This window comes from Fistularia commersonii, chromosome 32, assembly GCF_037954325.1.
Source record: "Fistularia commersonii isolate RoL2024-O1a breed Wild chromosome 32, RoL_Fcom_v1.0, whole genome shotgun sequence".
Lineage (NCBI taxonomy): Eukaryota > Metazoa > Chordata > Actinopteri > Syngnathiformes > Fistulariidae > Fistularia > Fistularia commersonii.
In genome coordinates, this window is record NC_141315.1 from 9220391 (window position 1) to 9238773 (window position 18383).

At 33.5% G+C, this 18383-nt stretch overlaps 1 protein-coding gene across 1 annotated transcript; it reads right to left on the reverse strand.

Moving 5' to 3' along the window:
• Positions 1-6183: 6183 nt before the first annotated feature.
• Positions 6184-11775, reverse strand: g6pc1a.2 (glucose-6-phosphatase catalytic subunit 1a, tandem duplicate 2). The gene is made up of 5 exons (XM_086140130.1): positions 11487-11775; positions 11303-11412; positions 10632-10752; positions 10321-10436; positions 6184-7155 (listed from the first exon to the last, which is right to left on the reverse strand). The coding sequence occupies exons 1-5, from the start codon at positions 11714-11716 to the stop codon at positions 6653-6655; spliced, it is 1080 nt and encodes a 359-aa protein (XP_085996256.1). The 5' UTR covers positions 11717-11775; the 3' UTR covers positions 6184-6652.
• Positions 11776-18383: the final 6608 nt, after the last annotated feature.

The following is an 18383-nucleotide window of genomic DNA, read 5'->3' on the forward strand; positions in this document are numbered from 1 at the left end:
GAGGCCCTGGAGAGTGCATGGTTTACAGCAAGACCGGAAAATCAAATAACATTTTTCTTTTTTTTTTTTTCAGAAAGCAATTTGATTTCGCATGAGCATGTCACCAAACTCAAAAAAGAAAAATATATATATATATATGTATATATATTGGCATCGACGGACGCGGCGGCCATGTTTTTCGGAACCGGACGAAGCCGAACCAGAGGAAACCGCCGACAGAAGAATCGCGCTTCCTCCTTTGCTTTCCCCCTCACCGGGCGTGGGTTGTTTTCTTTTTTTTTGTTTTTATTTTTTGAAAAAAAAGAAATATAACACAAAATGGGTGATTTTTTTTTTTTTTTTTTTTTTTTTTTGTATATAAATGACACTGTACAAAAAACAAACCGTAGCTTCACACGACGTGGTTTATGCACTGACTCGAAGCTGAAGGTCGGCGGCGCCCGGCCTGACAGGGATCTTCCCCCCCCCTTGGAGAGAGAGTGAGAATGTAAAACGAGAAGCGAGTAAGTGCTTGAGTTTCACGAAAAACAAAAAAGAAATCCTTCTTCCTCGAGGAAAAACCTCCGGAGCGTCTTCGCCTCCGACTCTCGCTGCATGTTACGTCACCTTTGATTTTTTTTTTTTTTTTTTTTTTTTCTACAGCGCCGAAAACACTCGGTACAAAGCTTTGTTTTTGAACGCCCCGGCACGGTAATTAAAAAAAAAAAAAAAAAACAATAATAATAAAATAAATAGATAAACACACGTTAGCCGCCGCTGCGTGTTCCACATCAAGTGTGAAAAAAAAAAATGGGTTTAGGTTTTTAATCCACTGTTTTTAACTGCTTTCATTTTGACCGGTCGATCTTATATTTAACTGGTTGTCCGTTACTAACGGCTGAATCGCACCAGTAACAATATTGATAGCTGATTAAAAAAAAAAAAAAAGAATAATTAAAAATTCTAAATACGATCTTTTTTTTTTTTTTCGTACGAAACCACGTAACCATCTGGTACCGACATGTATGACCAACATAGCCTACACTGGATGATCCGAGTAATTATTTAAGCAAATAAATTGTGTTTAAACTCGACCTCTCTGCTTTTCATTGTGATTTTGTGTGATTTTTGTTTGCCGCTGAGCGTGTTTATACCAACGGGTTGTTAGTTACAGCGTAATAACCAAAGATTAACATTGACTGAGCCACTCTTCTTCTTGTTTTTACCGGCCAGTTGAAGGTGTGGAGGTTTGCATGAACGTATGTCGGGATCTGGCCGAATTAAATTCATTGTTAGAATCTGGAAAAAAGGCTGGCTGAAAAAACAACAAATGAAATGTCTCTTTCTTTGTGTTTGCACAAGAATGCAACGACCTTCACACCAAAAACAATGAAATTGAAATATTTTATTTAACGGCGTCCATTTTCTCCAGGATTCTGAAAATCTGCAAGCTGACGTCTGACAAACCTCTTTTAAAAATCCAACTTTTGGAAGAGTGTTATGTCCAAAACCTAGGCGAAAACTATCATAACATTATAAACTGAAATGTTCAAGTCGGCACCAAAACTCAATCACACTATTTTTTTAAATTCAATTTTGTAAATTTTCATAGGATTTTCATTCTTTGCTGATCTTCTAATATACTCATTTGCTAAGAAAATTAATAAAAACAAAAAAAAACACCTCTATAATAATAATTTGGCTATGCTAGCTATGGAAGCTATTATCATGTTAGCTAGCGCTAATATTATTAGTTTACAAATCGGATGTTTGCGGCGCCTTTGTCTCAAAAATGTGACTCAAAATAAATGTTCTTTCCCACTTAATTTTTTGGGGGTGGAATTACGATAAGTTTTCAGTTTTTATTAAGCTTGCCATGAAAAGCCCAAAGTGGATTTACATTATTTTTTCCAACATAGATTAAATATTAATTATTCATTAAACATTAATGACAAAATAGCAAGGGAATTAATAACATTAATATTTTAAAGCTGACAATGCAATGTTATTTTTTATTATAAAATACACTGAAACAATTTCTAGTTTTTTTATAGTTTTATTTGATAGTTCTATTTTGTGTGTGTGACACACAAAATTATTATGTATTATCTTATTATTATTATTTTTAAATTTCATATAATCAGATTGGCGAATTTTCTGTCACCCTAACTAAAAATAGAGAAATTTTATTTAAAGTATTTTTGTGCATCACGGGCAGACGAGCCATTGAATGCGTTTTTAATTTTGTCCACTGGAGGGTCTCGGGAGTCCGTCGGAATAAAAATGCAAGTGTTTAAAGGCCTCTGGATTTGAATCCACACACACTTTTAGCTTCTGGAAGAGCCGCTGGGACACAATAATAATAATAATCTGGATTCGGACAAGAAAAGAACGCGTTAATGACGGAAATAATTATTTTTTGTCGTCTTTGTCTTATTTATTTTTTCAGATTTTTGCCGTTTAGGTGTTTATCGGGGTAAATGAATTGATCGGTATTTTAAAATAAAGTTTATTTAATTTGACGAATTCACCGAAGTGAGGTAAGTACATATATTTCAATATTCTGATTTCGCTGTCATATCTTACAATGACTTATTCTCGTGACGTAAGCGTTGTGTCGGCGCGTCAAACATTTCTCCGGTGGAGATGAGGCTGTTGACATGGCAACGCCAACGTGCACAGCGACTCACGTGTCGTGCGCTCCGGTCCGTGCACGCCACCGGCGGCACGGCGACCGACGGAGCGCGGCGTGAGCTTCTGTTTTTGACAGACGGTACCAAGTAAGAGGACATTACTTACAAACAAGCTACCATGCTAATTAGCTCGTACCCGTATGATGAGTCAGAAGAGCCTGTCGTCCTTGTTTGAGGACAAATGCTACAAAATGCTATAAAATGCTATCGGTTTGTCGACTCAGGAGGAACAGAAACCAACAGAGGTAAATCCGCAACCGACCGCGAATCATTAACTCCGCCGGCCTTTAGCCCGATTCCGCCGCGCCGCCGTTTGAGGCTAAACATTCAATATTTGCCTGTTTATGTTTCTGCGAGGAAAAATGCTCGCGGCGTTTCCGAACTTTCCCCTGACGGTTTCGCCAAAAACCGGGTTAATATTCAAACGGGAGGGAGATGAACAAGAAAAGAAGGTCAGATCATTCTTTTATTGGATCTTGTTTGGGTGTCGTTGCACGAATTCACAAACTGGATAAAATGTAAACAGAGACGAGGTGAAGCTCGATAAACGTAATAATAAAGTCTTGTTTTCAAACGCAATGTAGGTCACGTCCTCGTACGAGGACAATGGGCGTATAACGTTTATAAACTCATCGTTTTGGCGTACGCATTGTAAACAGGCCAACATGAGACCACTTGTGTTTCTCTACTCATGGTAGAAATCAATTATTTTATATTTTTGTGTATATATATTGAGAATTTAATAACCAAGGCATCAAAACAAACAAAGCAAATAACGCTTAAAATGACGGCGATATTAGAACGCTCCAAAAACGTGCATCGTTGGAACAAAAGAGCAACTTAGTGGGGTTTCCAGGACCGGAATGTGAAAAAGTGAGTCCGTCTTCTCCGGCCTCATTCACGCTACCGCCGCGCCCAACTCCGTCCTGCTATCGCAAGCTAGCGCTGGAAAAAACATAATGAGCTAAAAATATAAAGTGGCCGGAAAACGAACGACCGACGAGACGGCAAAAGCGTGGGCGGCTAGCTAAGGAAGCTAATGGAACCCTCCAAACTCTAATATTTATTAGCATTTATTTATTATCATGCAAAATAATTGTAATTGCTGAATATAAAGTGTAATTGTTGTATTCCGATTAAATACTGTTGCATATGTTATCTGCAGCTCTGCTAGCCCGGATTTTGCAATTTCTGCCAGGATGAATGACAGTTCTCTTTTTTTTTTTTTTAGTACTTATAAGAAAATGTAACTTTTGATTAAAATAAAGAAACTCTTAATACAATAATTTTTTTCATTCGACCTTCTGGATCTTATTTTGAAAAAAAATAAGAATTTGAAAAAACTCCTGCACTTAATATTGTAATTGCCTAATACAGAGTGTAATGGTTGTATTCAGATTAAATAATGTGAACTGACAAAAGCTTTTATTATTTGAACTGCCTGTTTTTTGTTTTTTTTAACACCCCCCCCCCCCCGCCCCCCGAGTGGCGCTGCACCCTGATTGGACGACGGGATTTTAAATATTTCCTCCTTTTCCACGTTTTGTTGGCGCCCAAAACGCCCTGAAGAACTCTCGGCTCCTGGAAAGGATAAAGGTGTTTTTACCAAAACTGATTCACGTTGAGCAGCTCCTTATTTTCATCCAGTGAAAAAATTAAAAAAAAACAAAAGACAAAAAAAAAAAATTTTTTGCATTTGAAAGATTTTTTTTTATTAAAAAATATTCAGACAATTTGAAAAATATCCTTTAACAAATGCATGACTACAGATAATATTTCAATAAAGAAAATAAAGAAAAAAATTGCATTTTTTTCGGCCCAGGATTTCAATGTTTTTCGTGGAGCGGTTGATCCTCAGCTCCCGCCCCCCAAGAAAAGAAAAAAAATTTTTCTAAAAATATTTGGACACTTTGAAAAATATCCTTTAACAAATCAACGACTATATCAATATGTCAAAAAAAAGACAAAAATAATAAAATTTGGGTTTTAATGTTTGTGTGTATTTCAGCCCTGGATTTCAGCCTTTTTCGTGATGCGGTTGATTATCGGCTCCCGCCAAAAAAAATAAAAAAATGTCACATTTTGAAGATTTTTATTAAAAATATTCGGACAATTTGAAAAATATCCTTTGACAGATAACTACAGATAATTTGTCAATAAAAAAAAAAAATTAAAAAAAATGCTTTTTTATCAGCCCTTGATTTCAGTGTTTTTTGTGGAGCAGTCGATCCTCAGCTCCCGGCCCCCTCCAAAAAAACAAAATTTTTATGCTTTTGAAAGATTTTTATTAAAAATATTCGGACACTTTGAAAAAATATCTTGTAACAAATACAAGACTACATCAATATGTCAATAAAAAAAATTTTAAAAAAAAAGAACAAAATTTGCGTTTTAATGTTTGTGTGTGTTTCGGCCCTGGATTTTAGCGTTTCTTTGCAGAGCAGTTGATCCTCAGCTCCTGCCAAAAAAAAAAACCAAGATTTTTTGCATTTAAAAGATTTTTATTAAAAATATTAGGACACTTTGAAAAAGTCCTTTAACAAATACATGACTAGAGATAATATGTCAATAAAAAAAAAAAAAAGAATAAAATGTGCGTTTAATGTTTGTGTGTGTTTCGGCCCTGGATTTTGGCATTTTTCGCGGAGCAGTCGATCCTCAGCTCCCGCCAAAAAAAAAAACAAAAACATTTTTCACATTTCAAAGATTTTTATCAAAAATATTTAGACAATTTGAAAAATATCCTTTAACAAAGACATGACTATGTCAATATGTCAATAAAAAAAAAAAAGAATAAAATGTGCGTTTAATGTTTGTGTGTGTTTCGGCCTGGATTTCTGCATTTTTCGCTGAGCAGTTGATTCTCAGCTCCCGCCAAAAAAAAAAAAACAAAACAATTTTTCACATTTGAAAGACTTTTATTAAAAATATTCGGACACTTTGAAAAATATCCTTTAACAAATACATGACTAGAGATAATATGTTGATAAAAAATAAAGAAAAAAAATTGCATTTTAATGTTTGTGTGTGTTTCGGCCCTGGATTTTAGCGTTTTTTTTGCAGAGCAGTTGATCCTCTGCTCCCGCCAAAAAAAGAAAAAAAAACATTTTTTGCATTTAAAAGATTTTTATTAAAAATATTAGGACACTTTGAAAAAGTCCTTTAACAACTACATGACTAGAGATAATATGTCAATAAAAAAAAAAGAAAAAGAAGAAGAAAATGTGCATTTTAATATTTGTGTGTGTTTCGGGCCTGGAGCAGTTGCTCCTCAGCTCCCGCCAAAATAAAAACAATTTTTCACATTTGAAAGACTTTTATTAAAAATATTTGGACACTATGAAAAATATCCTTTAACAAAGACATGACTATGTCAATATGTCAATAAGAAAAAAAAAAAAACAGAATAAAATGTGGGTTTAATGTTTGTGTGTGTTTCAGCCCTGGATTTTAGCATTTTTTTTGCAGAGCAGTCGATCCTCAGCTCCCGCCAAAAAAAAAAAAAAAACAATTTTTCACATTTGAAAGACTTTTATTAAAAATATTCGGACACTTTGAAAAATATCCTTTAACAAATACATGACTAGAGATAATATGTTGATAAAAAAAATAAAGAAAAAAAATTGCATTTTAATGTTTGTGTGTGTTTCGGCCCTGGATTTTAACGTTTTTTTTGCAGAGCAGTTGATCCTCTGCTCCCGCCAAAAAAAAAACAACATTTTTTGCATTTAAAAGATTTTTATTAAAAATATTAGGACACTTTGAAAAAGTCCTTTAACAACTACATGACTAGAGATAATATGTCAATAAAAAAAATAAAAAAAAAAAAGAATAAAATGTGCGTTTAATGTTTGTGTGTGTTTCAGCCCTGGATTTTGGCGTTTTTCACTGAGCAGTCGATCCTCAGCTCCCGCCAAAAAAAAAAAAAAAAAAAAAAAAAAAAAAGCACCACTTTGTTAAATTCGCAGTCTTTTCCCCGCCTAGAGTGCTTTCTTGCCACGGCGGCTCATGGCGGCGTTCACGCAGTACGGGATGATGCTGACGGTGACCAGCGGCACGGTGGCGCTCTTGCAGAAGGAGAGCAGGTAGAAGAGGGCGGCCGTGTGCGTCGGCGGCCTGAAGGAGTCGAACAAGTGCAGCAGGAGGAGGGAGCTGACCACGCACGCCGCCTTCGCCGCCGCGCCGCCGCTCCTCTTGGTCTCGGCGTAGAGCGGCGAGTGCAGCCCCAGGCCGAGGCCGAACAGGCTGCCCATGTTCCTCAGCAGGCTGGCGAACGGCGTGGTGTCCAGGTGCACCCACTCGGCCCGCTCGCACCAGCGCTGGGCTTTCTCCAGCGTCCACAGCAGGTCCACGCCCACGGCGCGCAGCAGCAGGTAGAAGCCCACGGCGAAGGAGGTGAGGAAGAGCGTGGTGTAGAAGTAGCTCCTCATGCTGGCGCCGTAGATCCACCGGGTTCTGTTGAAGGCCTCGGCCACGACCATCCCTGCGGCGGCGAGAACCTGAGGTCACTCTCTTTGCCATCATTTCCACAAATTAGAAGCTTTAATCTCTTATTTTTAGTCAAATAATTTGTATTTTTTATTTTCATTTTTTTCATTTTTTTTTCATATTTCAATAATTGTATTTTTTTTCTATTTATTTATTTATTCTATTTATTTTTTATTTTTATTTCTATTTATTTTCTATTTATTTCTATTTATTTATTTTCTATTTATAGGTCACTCCCTTTGTCATCATTTCCACAAATTAGAAGCTTTAATCTCTTATTTTTAGTCAAATAATTTGTATTTTTTATTTACATTTTTTTCAGTTTTTTTTCATATTTCAATAATTGTATTTTTTTTCTATTTATTTATTTATTCTATTTATTTTTTATTTTTATTCTATTTATTTTTATTTTTATTTCTATTTATTTTCTATTTATTTCTATTTATTTATTTTCTATTTATAGGTCACTCCCTTTGTCATCATTTCCACAAATTAGAAGCTTTAATCTCGTATTTTTAGTCAAATAATTTGTACTTTTTATTTACATTTTTTTCAGTTTTTTTTCATATTTCAATAATTGTATTTTTTTTCTATTTATTTATTTATTCTATTTATTTTTTATTTTTATTCTATTTATTTTTATTTTTATTTCTATTTATTTTCTATTTATTTCTATTTATTTATTTTCTATTTATAGGTCACTCCCTTTGTCATCATTTCCACAAATTAGAAGCTTTAATCTCTTATTTTTAGTCAAATAATTTGTATTTTTTATTTTCATTTTTTTCAGTTTTTTTTTCATATTTCAATAATTGTATTTTTTTTCTATTTATTTATTTATTCTATTTATTTTTATTTTTATTCTATTTTTTTTTTTTCTATTTATTTTCTATTTATTTCTCTTTATTTATTTTCTATTTATAGGTCACTCCCTTTGTCATCATTTCCACAAATTAGAAGCTTTAATCTCTTATTTTTAGTCAAATAATTTGTATTTTTTATTTTCATTTTTTTCAATTTTTTTTTCATATTTCAATAATTGTATTTATGTTTTTTTCTATTTATTTAAAATAATCTATATTTATTTATTATAATTAAACACAATTTTAATCATGTTATTTATTCCATTTCTTTTAATTGGCTCCAAGCCACGCCCGCGAGAACGTCTTAAAACGGGTAAGTAACATTTTTGACTCGGAGAGCCATAAAAGCTAAATATTTCAAAATATATTTCATTGAGAGCCATATAGTGTTTTTAATGTATAATAAATTAAATATGTCTTACTTTTAACGCGACCTCTGGTGCCGCATGGATTTGTTTGAAGTTTCATTAATGCAATTTTATCATTGCTTATTAGACAAACTGCAGATAAAAATGCAAATTCCTCTTTCCACGCAGCCTGGAATGTACGGTAATTATCCTCTTTTTTTCTTTTCGCCATCTTTTCCGTTGAAGCGGATAAACTAGTTGGTGACCCGTGACATGTATCTTCATAACTAATTTCTCTTTACTTTAAAATGACACGATATTATGAAGAAACATCACAAGTATTTTAAAATCACCTCCAAACTGATTTTTTTTTTTTCAACTTAAAATTGTCTGGGAGCCATACGCCGTCCGATTGTCTTAAAATAAATAAGTCAAACGTATGCATTGACCATAAACTACATTTCCCATGCGGATCATGTCAGCCGGCAATTTAAAAAATCTGTACATTCTGTGTGGAAAAAAAGCCTTAACATTGATCAAACACATTTTAAATTTTTATACAAAAAAATCAACAATTGATGAAAAATCCTAAAAAACTTTATAAATGAATTGAATATTTTTAAGTCTAAAAATGTTCCCCAAAAAATTAATTATGTGTCGCAAGAATCTTAGAATTATGTTTCAAAAAAATCATAAACTCAAACTTTGTTTGAAAAATGCATTTTACAAAAAAATATTTTAAAATACTTAATATAAATTTTCAGCAACTAATTTGAAAACCAATTAAATTTGTAACATTTGTATTTATTTATTTATTTATTTATTTATTTTATTTATTTAAAAAAGTCAGTTAGTTTTATTTGAAAAAAAAAAGAAAGGAAATTGATTAAAAAAACACTTTTTGGCAAAAAAAAAATACATTTAATGACAAAAAAATAGACCGCCTATTAAAAATGTTATTCTTTTTTAGTCTGTTTTGTTAAAAAAAGAGTGCATTTATTTATAAAACAGAATAGAAATGTATTAAAAATAACACATCTTGAAGAAAAAAAACTACATTTTAGGAAAAATCCAAAAATGTAATGAAAAGTAAAAAAAAAAAAACTGATTGTTGATTGTTTAAGTCCTATAACGGTTTCAAAAAATGCACTAAAATTGGAAACGACGATCGTCTTAAAATGAATAAGTCAAACGCGTGCATTGACCAAAAACTACATTTACCATGCGGATCATGTTAGCCGCCAAGTGACGGCATCCTGCCATCGGATGGCAATGATCCACCTTAACATCATTTTCAAAGTGGAATTGAGAAAAATAAATGATCCCTAAAGAAAAGTTTCTGCAGAAACTGGAAGGATGTTTAAAGAATAATGTGCAAATCGAACGAACTACGTCAGCGTTTTGATACCAAACGCGTAGCTAAGTATGCTACAGTTAGCCTTGCGAAAAAACAAACTGATATTAATATAAAACAATCATTTACTTTTTCACTTGGATAGTTTGATCTTATGTGTGTTTCTTAACCCGACAGTATAAAAGGATTTATGCCGCAACGGAGCAACGAGTAAACATATTTTTTTTACATTCATGCAAATGCAAATATAACATTTTGGATTTCAATGAGTCATAAATTCAGTTATTTAAGAATAAGAATAACTTTATTTATCCTGAAGGAAATCGTTGTGCCAAAGTTTCAAGTAAAACATAACGATAATAAATAATAGTAGGAAATTGTATAAACAGTAAAAAAAAAAAAAAAAAGATGTTTTACAGTATTTTATAAATAATTGTATAAATATTTCACATTAAGGAGTAATTGCATTTAATTTACATTACATGTATTTACATTTATACTGTTACGGTTCCATATGGCCCTTTCAAGGCAACCGTTATTTTGATTCGGCGGAAATGAGTTTGACACCAAATGGAAAAAATAAATAAAGAGCCGACCTGTTACGACGCCCGCGATGACCTGGTGAGGGAAGTGGGCGGCGATGAAGACCCTGGACAGACACACACACACCTGGACGCCCCAGAAGAGGCTCCAGAGGACCACCTTCAGGTACCTGAGAACACACACACTCTGCATTATCTGGCGAGCGGCGGTTCACACAAGCTCGCCTGCAAACGTCCCAACCATTATTCGATTTCGGGTGAAGCTCCTGCATCGAAACAAGCGTTGAAGCCCCGCCCCCTTTTCCCCGCCGGAGGTCAATGATCGACCGCGGCGTGATAAGCGCGAGCGTCGGCCTGCGACTCACCGCTCCCGGTCCGACGATTTCTTGCTTCCGTGTTTCCGCCCGCCGGCGCTGATGGCCAGGATGGAGGTGACCAGGGTGTAGTAGACGCCGGCGGCTCCCATGGCGTGGCCCGACGGGCTGCCTGGCGGCGCAAACGCAAGGAAGGCACATCAACAATGTGTGTGTGTGTGTGTGTGTGTGTGTGAGCAGGCATTTAATCAGGTTTGCACGGCGCCGCTTGATGATTAACTTCTCGCCAAGAGATGCTGCCTTTTTCTTTGGCTTTGTTTACATGCGTGCTGCCCAAAACCTCCATGTAGCTAATTTTGTAGTAATTTTGAAGTCATTCTGAAGAAAAACTTGTTTATTTGGTGTAGTACTCTTATAGAAATACCTATGAGGGTACTCTGGACATATTTCAAATATAACAAGTCGTATTTAAATTCTTTGCGTGCAGGAAACACAAACAAACCACCAAATATTTACATTTGGGTTAGCCAAAAAAGATGCTACCGATTAGCTAGCACGTGCTAGCTAGCTTGAGTTCCGCGGTGATTAGCACGTTCGGGTTCCCCCCCGTCGGACGCTAGATGGCGAGCTATCGGGATCGGAGGTCAGAGGTCAACCGGGGAAGTTGTTGCTCATGGCTAAATGCTAATTGCTAAATGTTTGTAGCGGACGGCGTCCCTCACCTGGCCCCGTCTCGCAGGTCATGGGGTACTGCTCGATGTGGGGTCGTGCGCCGTCGGCGTAATGGGCCGTCTCGTGCACCCACCAGTACGGCCGCTCCCCGAACAGAACCCTGAGGACGACAACGGCGGTCGGACGGGCGGCGCCGACCCGCGCGCCGCCCGTCCGACCGCTAGCGGGACTCACCACTTGAACACCAGGTTGAGCCAGTCGCCGATGACCGCCACCCAGATCAGCTTGATGCCGACCGACGCCCGCAGGTGGAACCACAGCGGGAAGAAGATAAAGAAGGTGTTCCTCAGGTCGGCCGCCCACGACACCCACAGGAAGACGCCTCGCGCGTCCTGGTAGTTGGTCTGCAGGTAGTGGGTGGCGCTCACGCCGAACCCCTGCACGCCGTCCATCACCGCGTCCATCTGGATGATCCGAGCGTCCAACGCCGCCGCCGTCGCGCGTTTGTGGAGAACGCCAGCGTGTCTGCGGGCGACGACAGCCGTCGGCTTTTATAACCGGGGAGCCCACCAGCCCGACGCATGCTCGCGCTGATCTTTGGACCTTGCACACGAGCAGTAAAGCGCCGCCGGTCGGGAGAGTTTGGCGGCGTTTTAGCACACAAACAAGGCCAGGAGATAACGGGCGCACCGCCCTCTGCAGTCCCAACCAGGAAATCAGCTGATCAATAAGCTTTGTGTGTGTGTGTGTGTGTGTGTGTGTGTCCTGTCAGTTTAATCCTGACCTGAAGGTTTTAATTTAACCATTAACCCCATGGTAATACACTATGTGTGTGTGATGAAGTATTGTTTTAGCGAAATATTAGCGCTTAGGGCTAATGATTGATGGCCTTTAAAAAATGGCCGCCGCCGCAAGAACGCGAATTATCGGAAACGCGACGCGACGAATGAGGCGACGCCGCAAGAGAGCGCGCTCTGGACTCGTTTCTATGGTAACGGCATCGGTCTCGCGCCACCTACCGCTTATCTTGCTGAACTGGCTCCTCTTTGAAATGAAAAAAAAAATTCAAAAAAAAAATTTGCATGTTTTGTTTACCTCTTTTTTTGGTAAAAAATATGCAAATTTAAAAAAAATGAAATTGTTTTGTTATCAGGCATTAAAATTTTGTTTAGAAAAATCTGAAAATCATGTTTCAAAATATGCTAAATATTCAAAAAAAAGTTCAAAATAATCTTCATATTGGTTTTTAAAATTGGCTTGAGATTTGTGGAAAAATTAAAAATTTTGTAAAAAAAATAAAAAAAAAAATAGAACATTTTGTAAAAAAATAAATAAATAAAGAACAATGTAAAATATTCTTGAGAACCAAAGGATGAAGTTCTGTTCAAAGATGTGACACTAAACATGGGGAACGGAAAAGGTGAGGCTACGAAGGGGAAACGCTATCTGTCGTCCTGTGATGTCATTTACAGCCGACCCCATCTGAACGTGTGTGTGTGTGTGTGTGTGTGTGTGTGTGTGTGTGTGTGTAAGCGGTGGGATCATAAGGAAGGGGAAGCAGTGATGTCACAAAGGGGAAGCACTCACCATCTCTGACGCCAGTTTCCTGTTTATGTTATTTTTAATTAATTTATTTTTGCATTTCAGTGTAATATTGATCATTTCATTGATTCAATATTTTCCTGATTTCTACAATTTAATTCATTTTTTTTAACCTTTTTTTTTAATTTGTCAGATAATTGATCTGTCGGCAGTTTCTTATCAAAATGTTTAAATCTATAAACCATGAACACCAGGTTGACATTGCTGCCATTTCGTAATCCTGTACGATCAATTATCCATAGATTATGTAATTTGCCTTCATTCATTCCCTGGATGATGATTGGTCGAAAGGACCTGGGTTGCATAAGGTGATCAATGATTAAGTGATCGGCGCTGTGGAGCTCAGATAGGCGGCCATTGATAAGGAAAGTGTGACGAATAGATCAGGCGGAGGACCCCCCCCCCCCCCCCCCACACACACACACACACACACACACACACACACACACACTGGGGGTTTCGCATTGGGGATATGAGCGAGATACGAGGCGATGGAAGGACGTAAAATCTTTAAATTTTGTTAAAATATAACTTTTAATGGTTTGTAACAAAAAAAAAAATCAAAAGTTTTCTGAAAACACTTGTTGAAAACAGGTTACATTTTGGAGAAAAATACTTTCTATTTCAAGAGAGGTCTTGAAATAGCATAATAAAAATGTTATATAGAAAGTTGTATGTAGTACTCTTTTGATGTTAAAAAAAATAAAAAAAAACGGTTTCAAAAATAGCTTGAATTATGGTAAGAAAATCTGGAATTCCGTTTTTTTTATATTTTTTTCAAATTTTATGAAAAATCTTTCAATTCTGTGATTGTTTTTAAGTACAATTCAGAATTCTTTAAAGTGTGTTAATTTTCTCAAAAAAGGCTTAAAATTTGGTTCAATTTTGAAAAATCGTCAATTTTGTTTAAAAAACCTCTGTGCATTTTGTGTTAAATGGGGGTGTACATTTTGAAAAAATAATGAAAAAAATGTGCTTTAAAAACACTTATTTTGAATCAATAAATTTTTCATTGAAAAAAATTCAAAATTAATCAATTTGAGATTTTATTTAAGTCTTTAACTCTTACATTTTGTTTAAAAAAAGTACATATCTTTAAAACAGAATTCTGCATAATTAAATCATGTAAAAATATCATCATTTTTAATGAAAGGATTTCAATTTTTTTATTCAATACAATTTTGATTTTTTTTTTAATTTTTTCTGGACTTTTCTCAAGAACATCTCAAAGTTATGTATTTGAAAAATGTTTAAAATATGATAAAGAAAAGTTATTATGTAAAATAAATCCACAATTGATGAAAAAAAACAGTAAAAAATACATTTAATTTTTAGATTTGATGTATTTTAATCTCAAACTTTTGTCATGAAAATCTTTAAATTATGTTTCAAAATATTCATCAAGTCTCAAATTGAGTTTCAAAAAATCTGTACATTTTGTGTGAAAAAAAGCTTAAAATTGATCAAACACATCGCACTTTTTATACAAATACTGAACAGTTAATGAAAAATCCAAAACAGCTTTATGAATATATTATATTTTTTTAAGCTGTAAATTTTTTCCGAAAAAATTAAGTATGTGTAACAAGGATCTTAAAATTATGTTTCAAAAAAATCGTAAACTCAAACTTTGTTTAAAAAATGCATTTTACAAAAAAATCTTTTAAACCACATAATATAAATTTTCATCAAATAATTTATAAAGTACTAAAACTTGTAGCATTTGTAAAAAAAAACCGCTATTGTCTTTTCAAAAAATGTTAAAATATTTATCTTAAGAATCTGTTGATTTTATTTCAAAAAACAGGAATGAAATTGATTTAAAAACACTTTTTGGAGAAAAAAAAACTACATTTAATGAAAAAACAGTTAGTAGACTTTCTATTAGAAATGTTATTCTATCTTAATCTGTTTTGTTAAGAAAAATCAGTAAATTTTATTTAAAAAAAACAGGATGGAAATTTATGGAAAATAGCAAACCTTGGTAAAAAAAAACCTACATTTTAAGAAAAATCTAAAAAATTTTAAAAAATGTAATAGATTGTTGATTAAGTTTTATTACTGTCTCAAAAAATGCATAAAAATTTGTAAGCACCTATGAAAAGATTAATAAGTTATAAATTTGTCATTGTGTAAAATGAATCCAAATGTTTTGAAAAAAAATCGTAATTTATAAAATAAATACATTTCAAATGTTTGATTTTCTTCTATCTTGAACGTTGTCAAGAAAATCTTAAAAGTATATTCTAAAAAAAACTTGAACTATTTTTAAAAATGTCTCAGATTAAGTTCAAAATAATCCAGAAATTTTATGTGAAAAAGGGCTTAAATTTGATCAAAAACATCTTACATTTACTACAAAAAAACTCTTATTAAATTTCATATTTTTTTCCAGTATCAATTTTTTGTCCACAAGGGATTAATGAAGTATAAATTTCGAAAAAAAAATTCTTAATGTAAGATTTATACACATTTTTTGGAAAAACTCATCATTCAAAAAGCAAATATATTTGATGTAAATCTTATAATTATGTTATTAAAACTATCAATATTTTAAAAATGTCTCAGATTTAGTTTAACAAAATCTACATGTTTGTGTGAAAATTGCCTAAAATTAATCAAACACATCTTATATTTTATAGCAAAAAACTTTTTACCATTTTTTTATAAGTCTTGAAGTTTTGTCTACAAGGGATTTAAGAAGTATAAATTTATGAAAAAAAAATCATTATGTAAGATATATCCATGTCTTCAAAAAAACTCATAATTAAAAAAAGTTAATATATTTGACATAAAGATTTGATATTTTTTCAATCTTGAAATTTGTCAAGAAAATCTTAAATTTATAATATAAAAATTATTTTTCATTATTTTTCAAAAATGTCTCAGACTTAGTTAAAAAACTTTTTAAGAAATGTTATATTTTTTAAAGTCATAATTTTTTCTCCACAAGAGATTAATGAATTTGTGAAAAAAAAAATCAAGATGTAAGATATGTCTGCATTTAAAAAAAAAAAAAAAAACTCAAAATTCAAAAAATAGATACATTTGCCATTAAGATTCGATTTCTTTTTAAATCTTGAACTTTTGTCAAGAAAATCTTAAAATTATGTTTTAAAAATGTTTTGAATTATTTTTCTAAAAATGCCTGGGATTTAGTTTAAATATATTTATACATTTTGTGAGAAAATGGCCTAAAGTTGATCACAACCATCTTACATTGTACCACAAAAAACTTTTTAAGAAATTTTATATTTTTTTAAGTCTTAAAGTTTTGTCCGCAAGGGATAAATTAATATGTGAAAAAAAATCATTATGTAAAATATGTCCACATTTTTGGAAAAAAAACTCAAAATTAGAAAAATAAATACATTTGACATTAAGATTAATTTTTTTTTAACCGTGAACTTTTGTCCAGATATTTTTAAAGTTATGTTATTTTTGAAATTATTTTTCAAAAAGGTCTCAGATTCAGTTTAAAAACACCCATACATTTTTTTGTGAAAATGGCCCAAAGTTGATTGAAAACATCATCATTTTATTCCAAAAAATGTTTCATAAATTTGTTTTTTTAAGGTCTTGAAGCATGAATTTCTTAAAAATGTTCATTATGTAAGATATATCCATATTTTTTTAAAAACTCATAATTCAAAATGATAAATGCATTTGACATTAAGATTTGATTTTTTTTAGTATGTTGAACTTTTGTCAAGAAAATCTTAAGATTATTTTATAAAAAAATTATTTTGAAATATTTTTCAAAAATGTCTCGGATTTTGTTTAAAAACATCTATACATTTCGTGTGAAAATGGCCTAAAATTGATCAAAAACATCTAAGATTTCACTACAAACATTGTTTTAAGAAATGTTTTTTTTTTTTAAGTCTTAAAGTTTTCTCCACAAACGAATAATTAATTTGTGGAAAAAAAAAATATTATGTAAGATTCATCCACATTTTTAGAAAAAAAACTCAAAATTAAAGAAATAAATACATTTGACATCAAGATTTGATTTTTTTTTAATCTTGCACTTTTGTCAAGATAACAAAAATATCTCATAAAAAAATCTTTAATATTTTTTTTTAAAAATGTCTCACATTCAGTTTCAAAACTTTTTAATAAATGTGTATCTTTTTAAGTCTCAAAGTTTTGTCAATGAGGGATTAATGAAGTATGAATTTGTGAAAAGAAAAAAGTTCATCATATGAGGTATAACCACACTTTTTGGAAAAAAAATCATTACTCAAAAAATTCCAAACAGATTTACAATTTGGAAAGAAAATCTGTAAATCTGTTTTAAAAAGTCCGAAATTTAGTTCAATAAATCTGCACACATTTTGTTAAAAATGTCTTAAAAGTATAAAAAGAATTGATACAAAAAAAACACTTCATGAAAAAAAAAATTTAAATAGAATTTTAGATATTTTGAAGTCTTAAAATGTCTCAAACTTATGTGTAAAAAATTGTGAAAAATTACATTTTGTTTGATAAATGTTCATTTGTAAAAAAAAAAAATGATTTAAAAAAAATTATTAAAAAAAGTTGTATATGAAAAAAAATCAGCATATATTCCTGGATGCACAGTTGCTTTCTAAATGCAAAATTAAACGTCAAAAGTCTGGAAAGGAAAAGGGGAAGCTGGGATTGACTTGATATGTAACCACAGAGTCTGTCCAGATGTTGCTAAACGCTGGATTTGTTGTGAAACTGGAACATGGACAATTTTTCTGCCCGGGCATTGGATCCGCCTGAGCCGTCAAGTCGCCGCGTCTTTTACGACCATCGTATTGATTTGGTACAGTGAACTTTTGACCCGGTTTATACCGAGGACTGGATCATCACAAGATAATCCGTGAAAGGAGAGCGAAAAAGAAGGAGGGGCTGTTTTTCTTTCGCTAATCCGGGGGGCTGCAAAGTCCAGCGAGGTTTGGTTTGTTTCCTGCAGGTTTTTGCTTGTTTGGACTGTTTTACCCACCCAACACCTCGCTGTTAGATGCTAGCGTTATTGTTAGCGTTAGCGCCGGGGGGGGGGGGGGGGTGTCTTATGCTAACTTCTCGGGCGGACTTTATCTAAGCACATCTTATATAAGGGCCCAACTTATCAAAGGGTCAAAAGCAATTCATGCACTGACCCATGGTGACCCCAAGAGTCATAAATACTTAATTTTATTAATCAATCCACTCGTATTATTATTTATTCATCATATTAATAATGTCAAGGAACTGGTGTATGTGTGTACCAGTACACACATCCTGTAAGAGTGTACTGGGTGAAAGGATTAACGCGGCAGGAAAAGTGACTTGTAACAGGGGTGCGGCTAAATAGCTTAGCCTAGCTTAGCTTAGATGTAGAAGAAGCTGGTTCTAGTCCCGCAAATGTGAACACGACAACACTGAGATGTTTGGCAAATGTGTGATTTGTGAAAGGAAACTCTGTCAAGAGTATTTTTAGGAAGTAAAGTCGTGTACTACTGCGTCTCGGCTGTACAAGTACACACTCCTGTTCTTTATCTCCATCACATCTGAGTT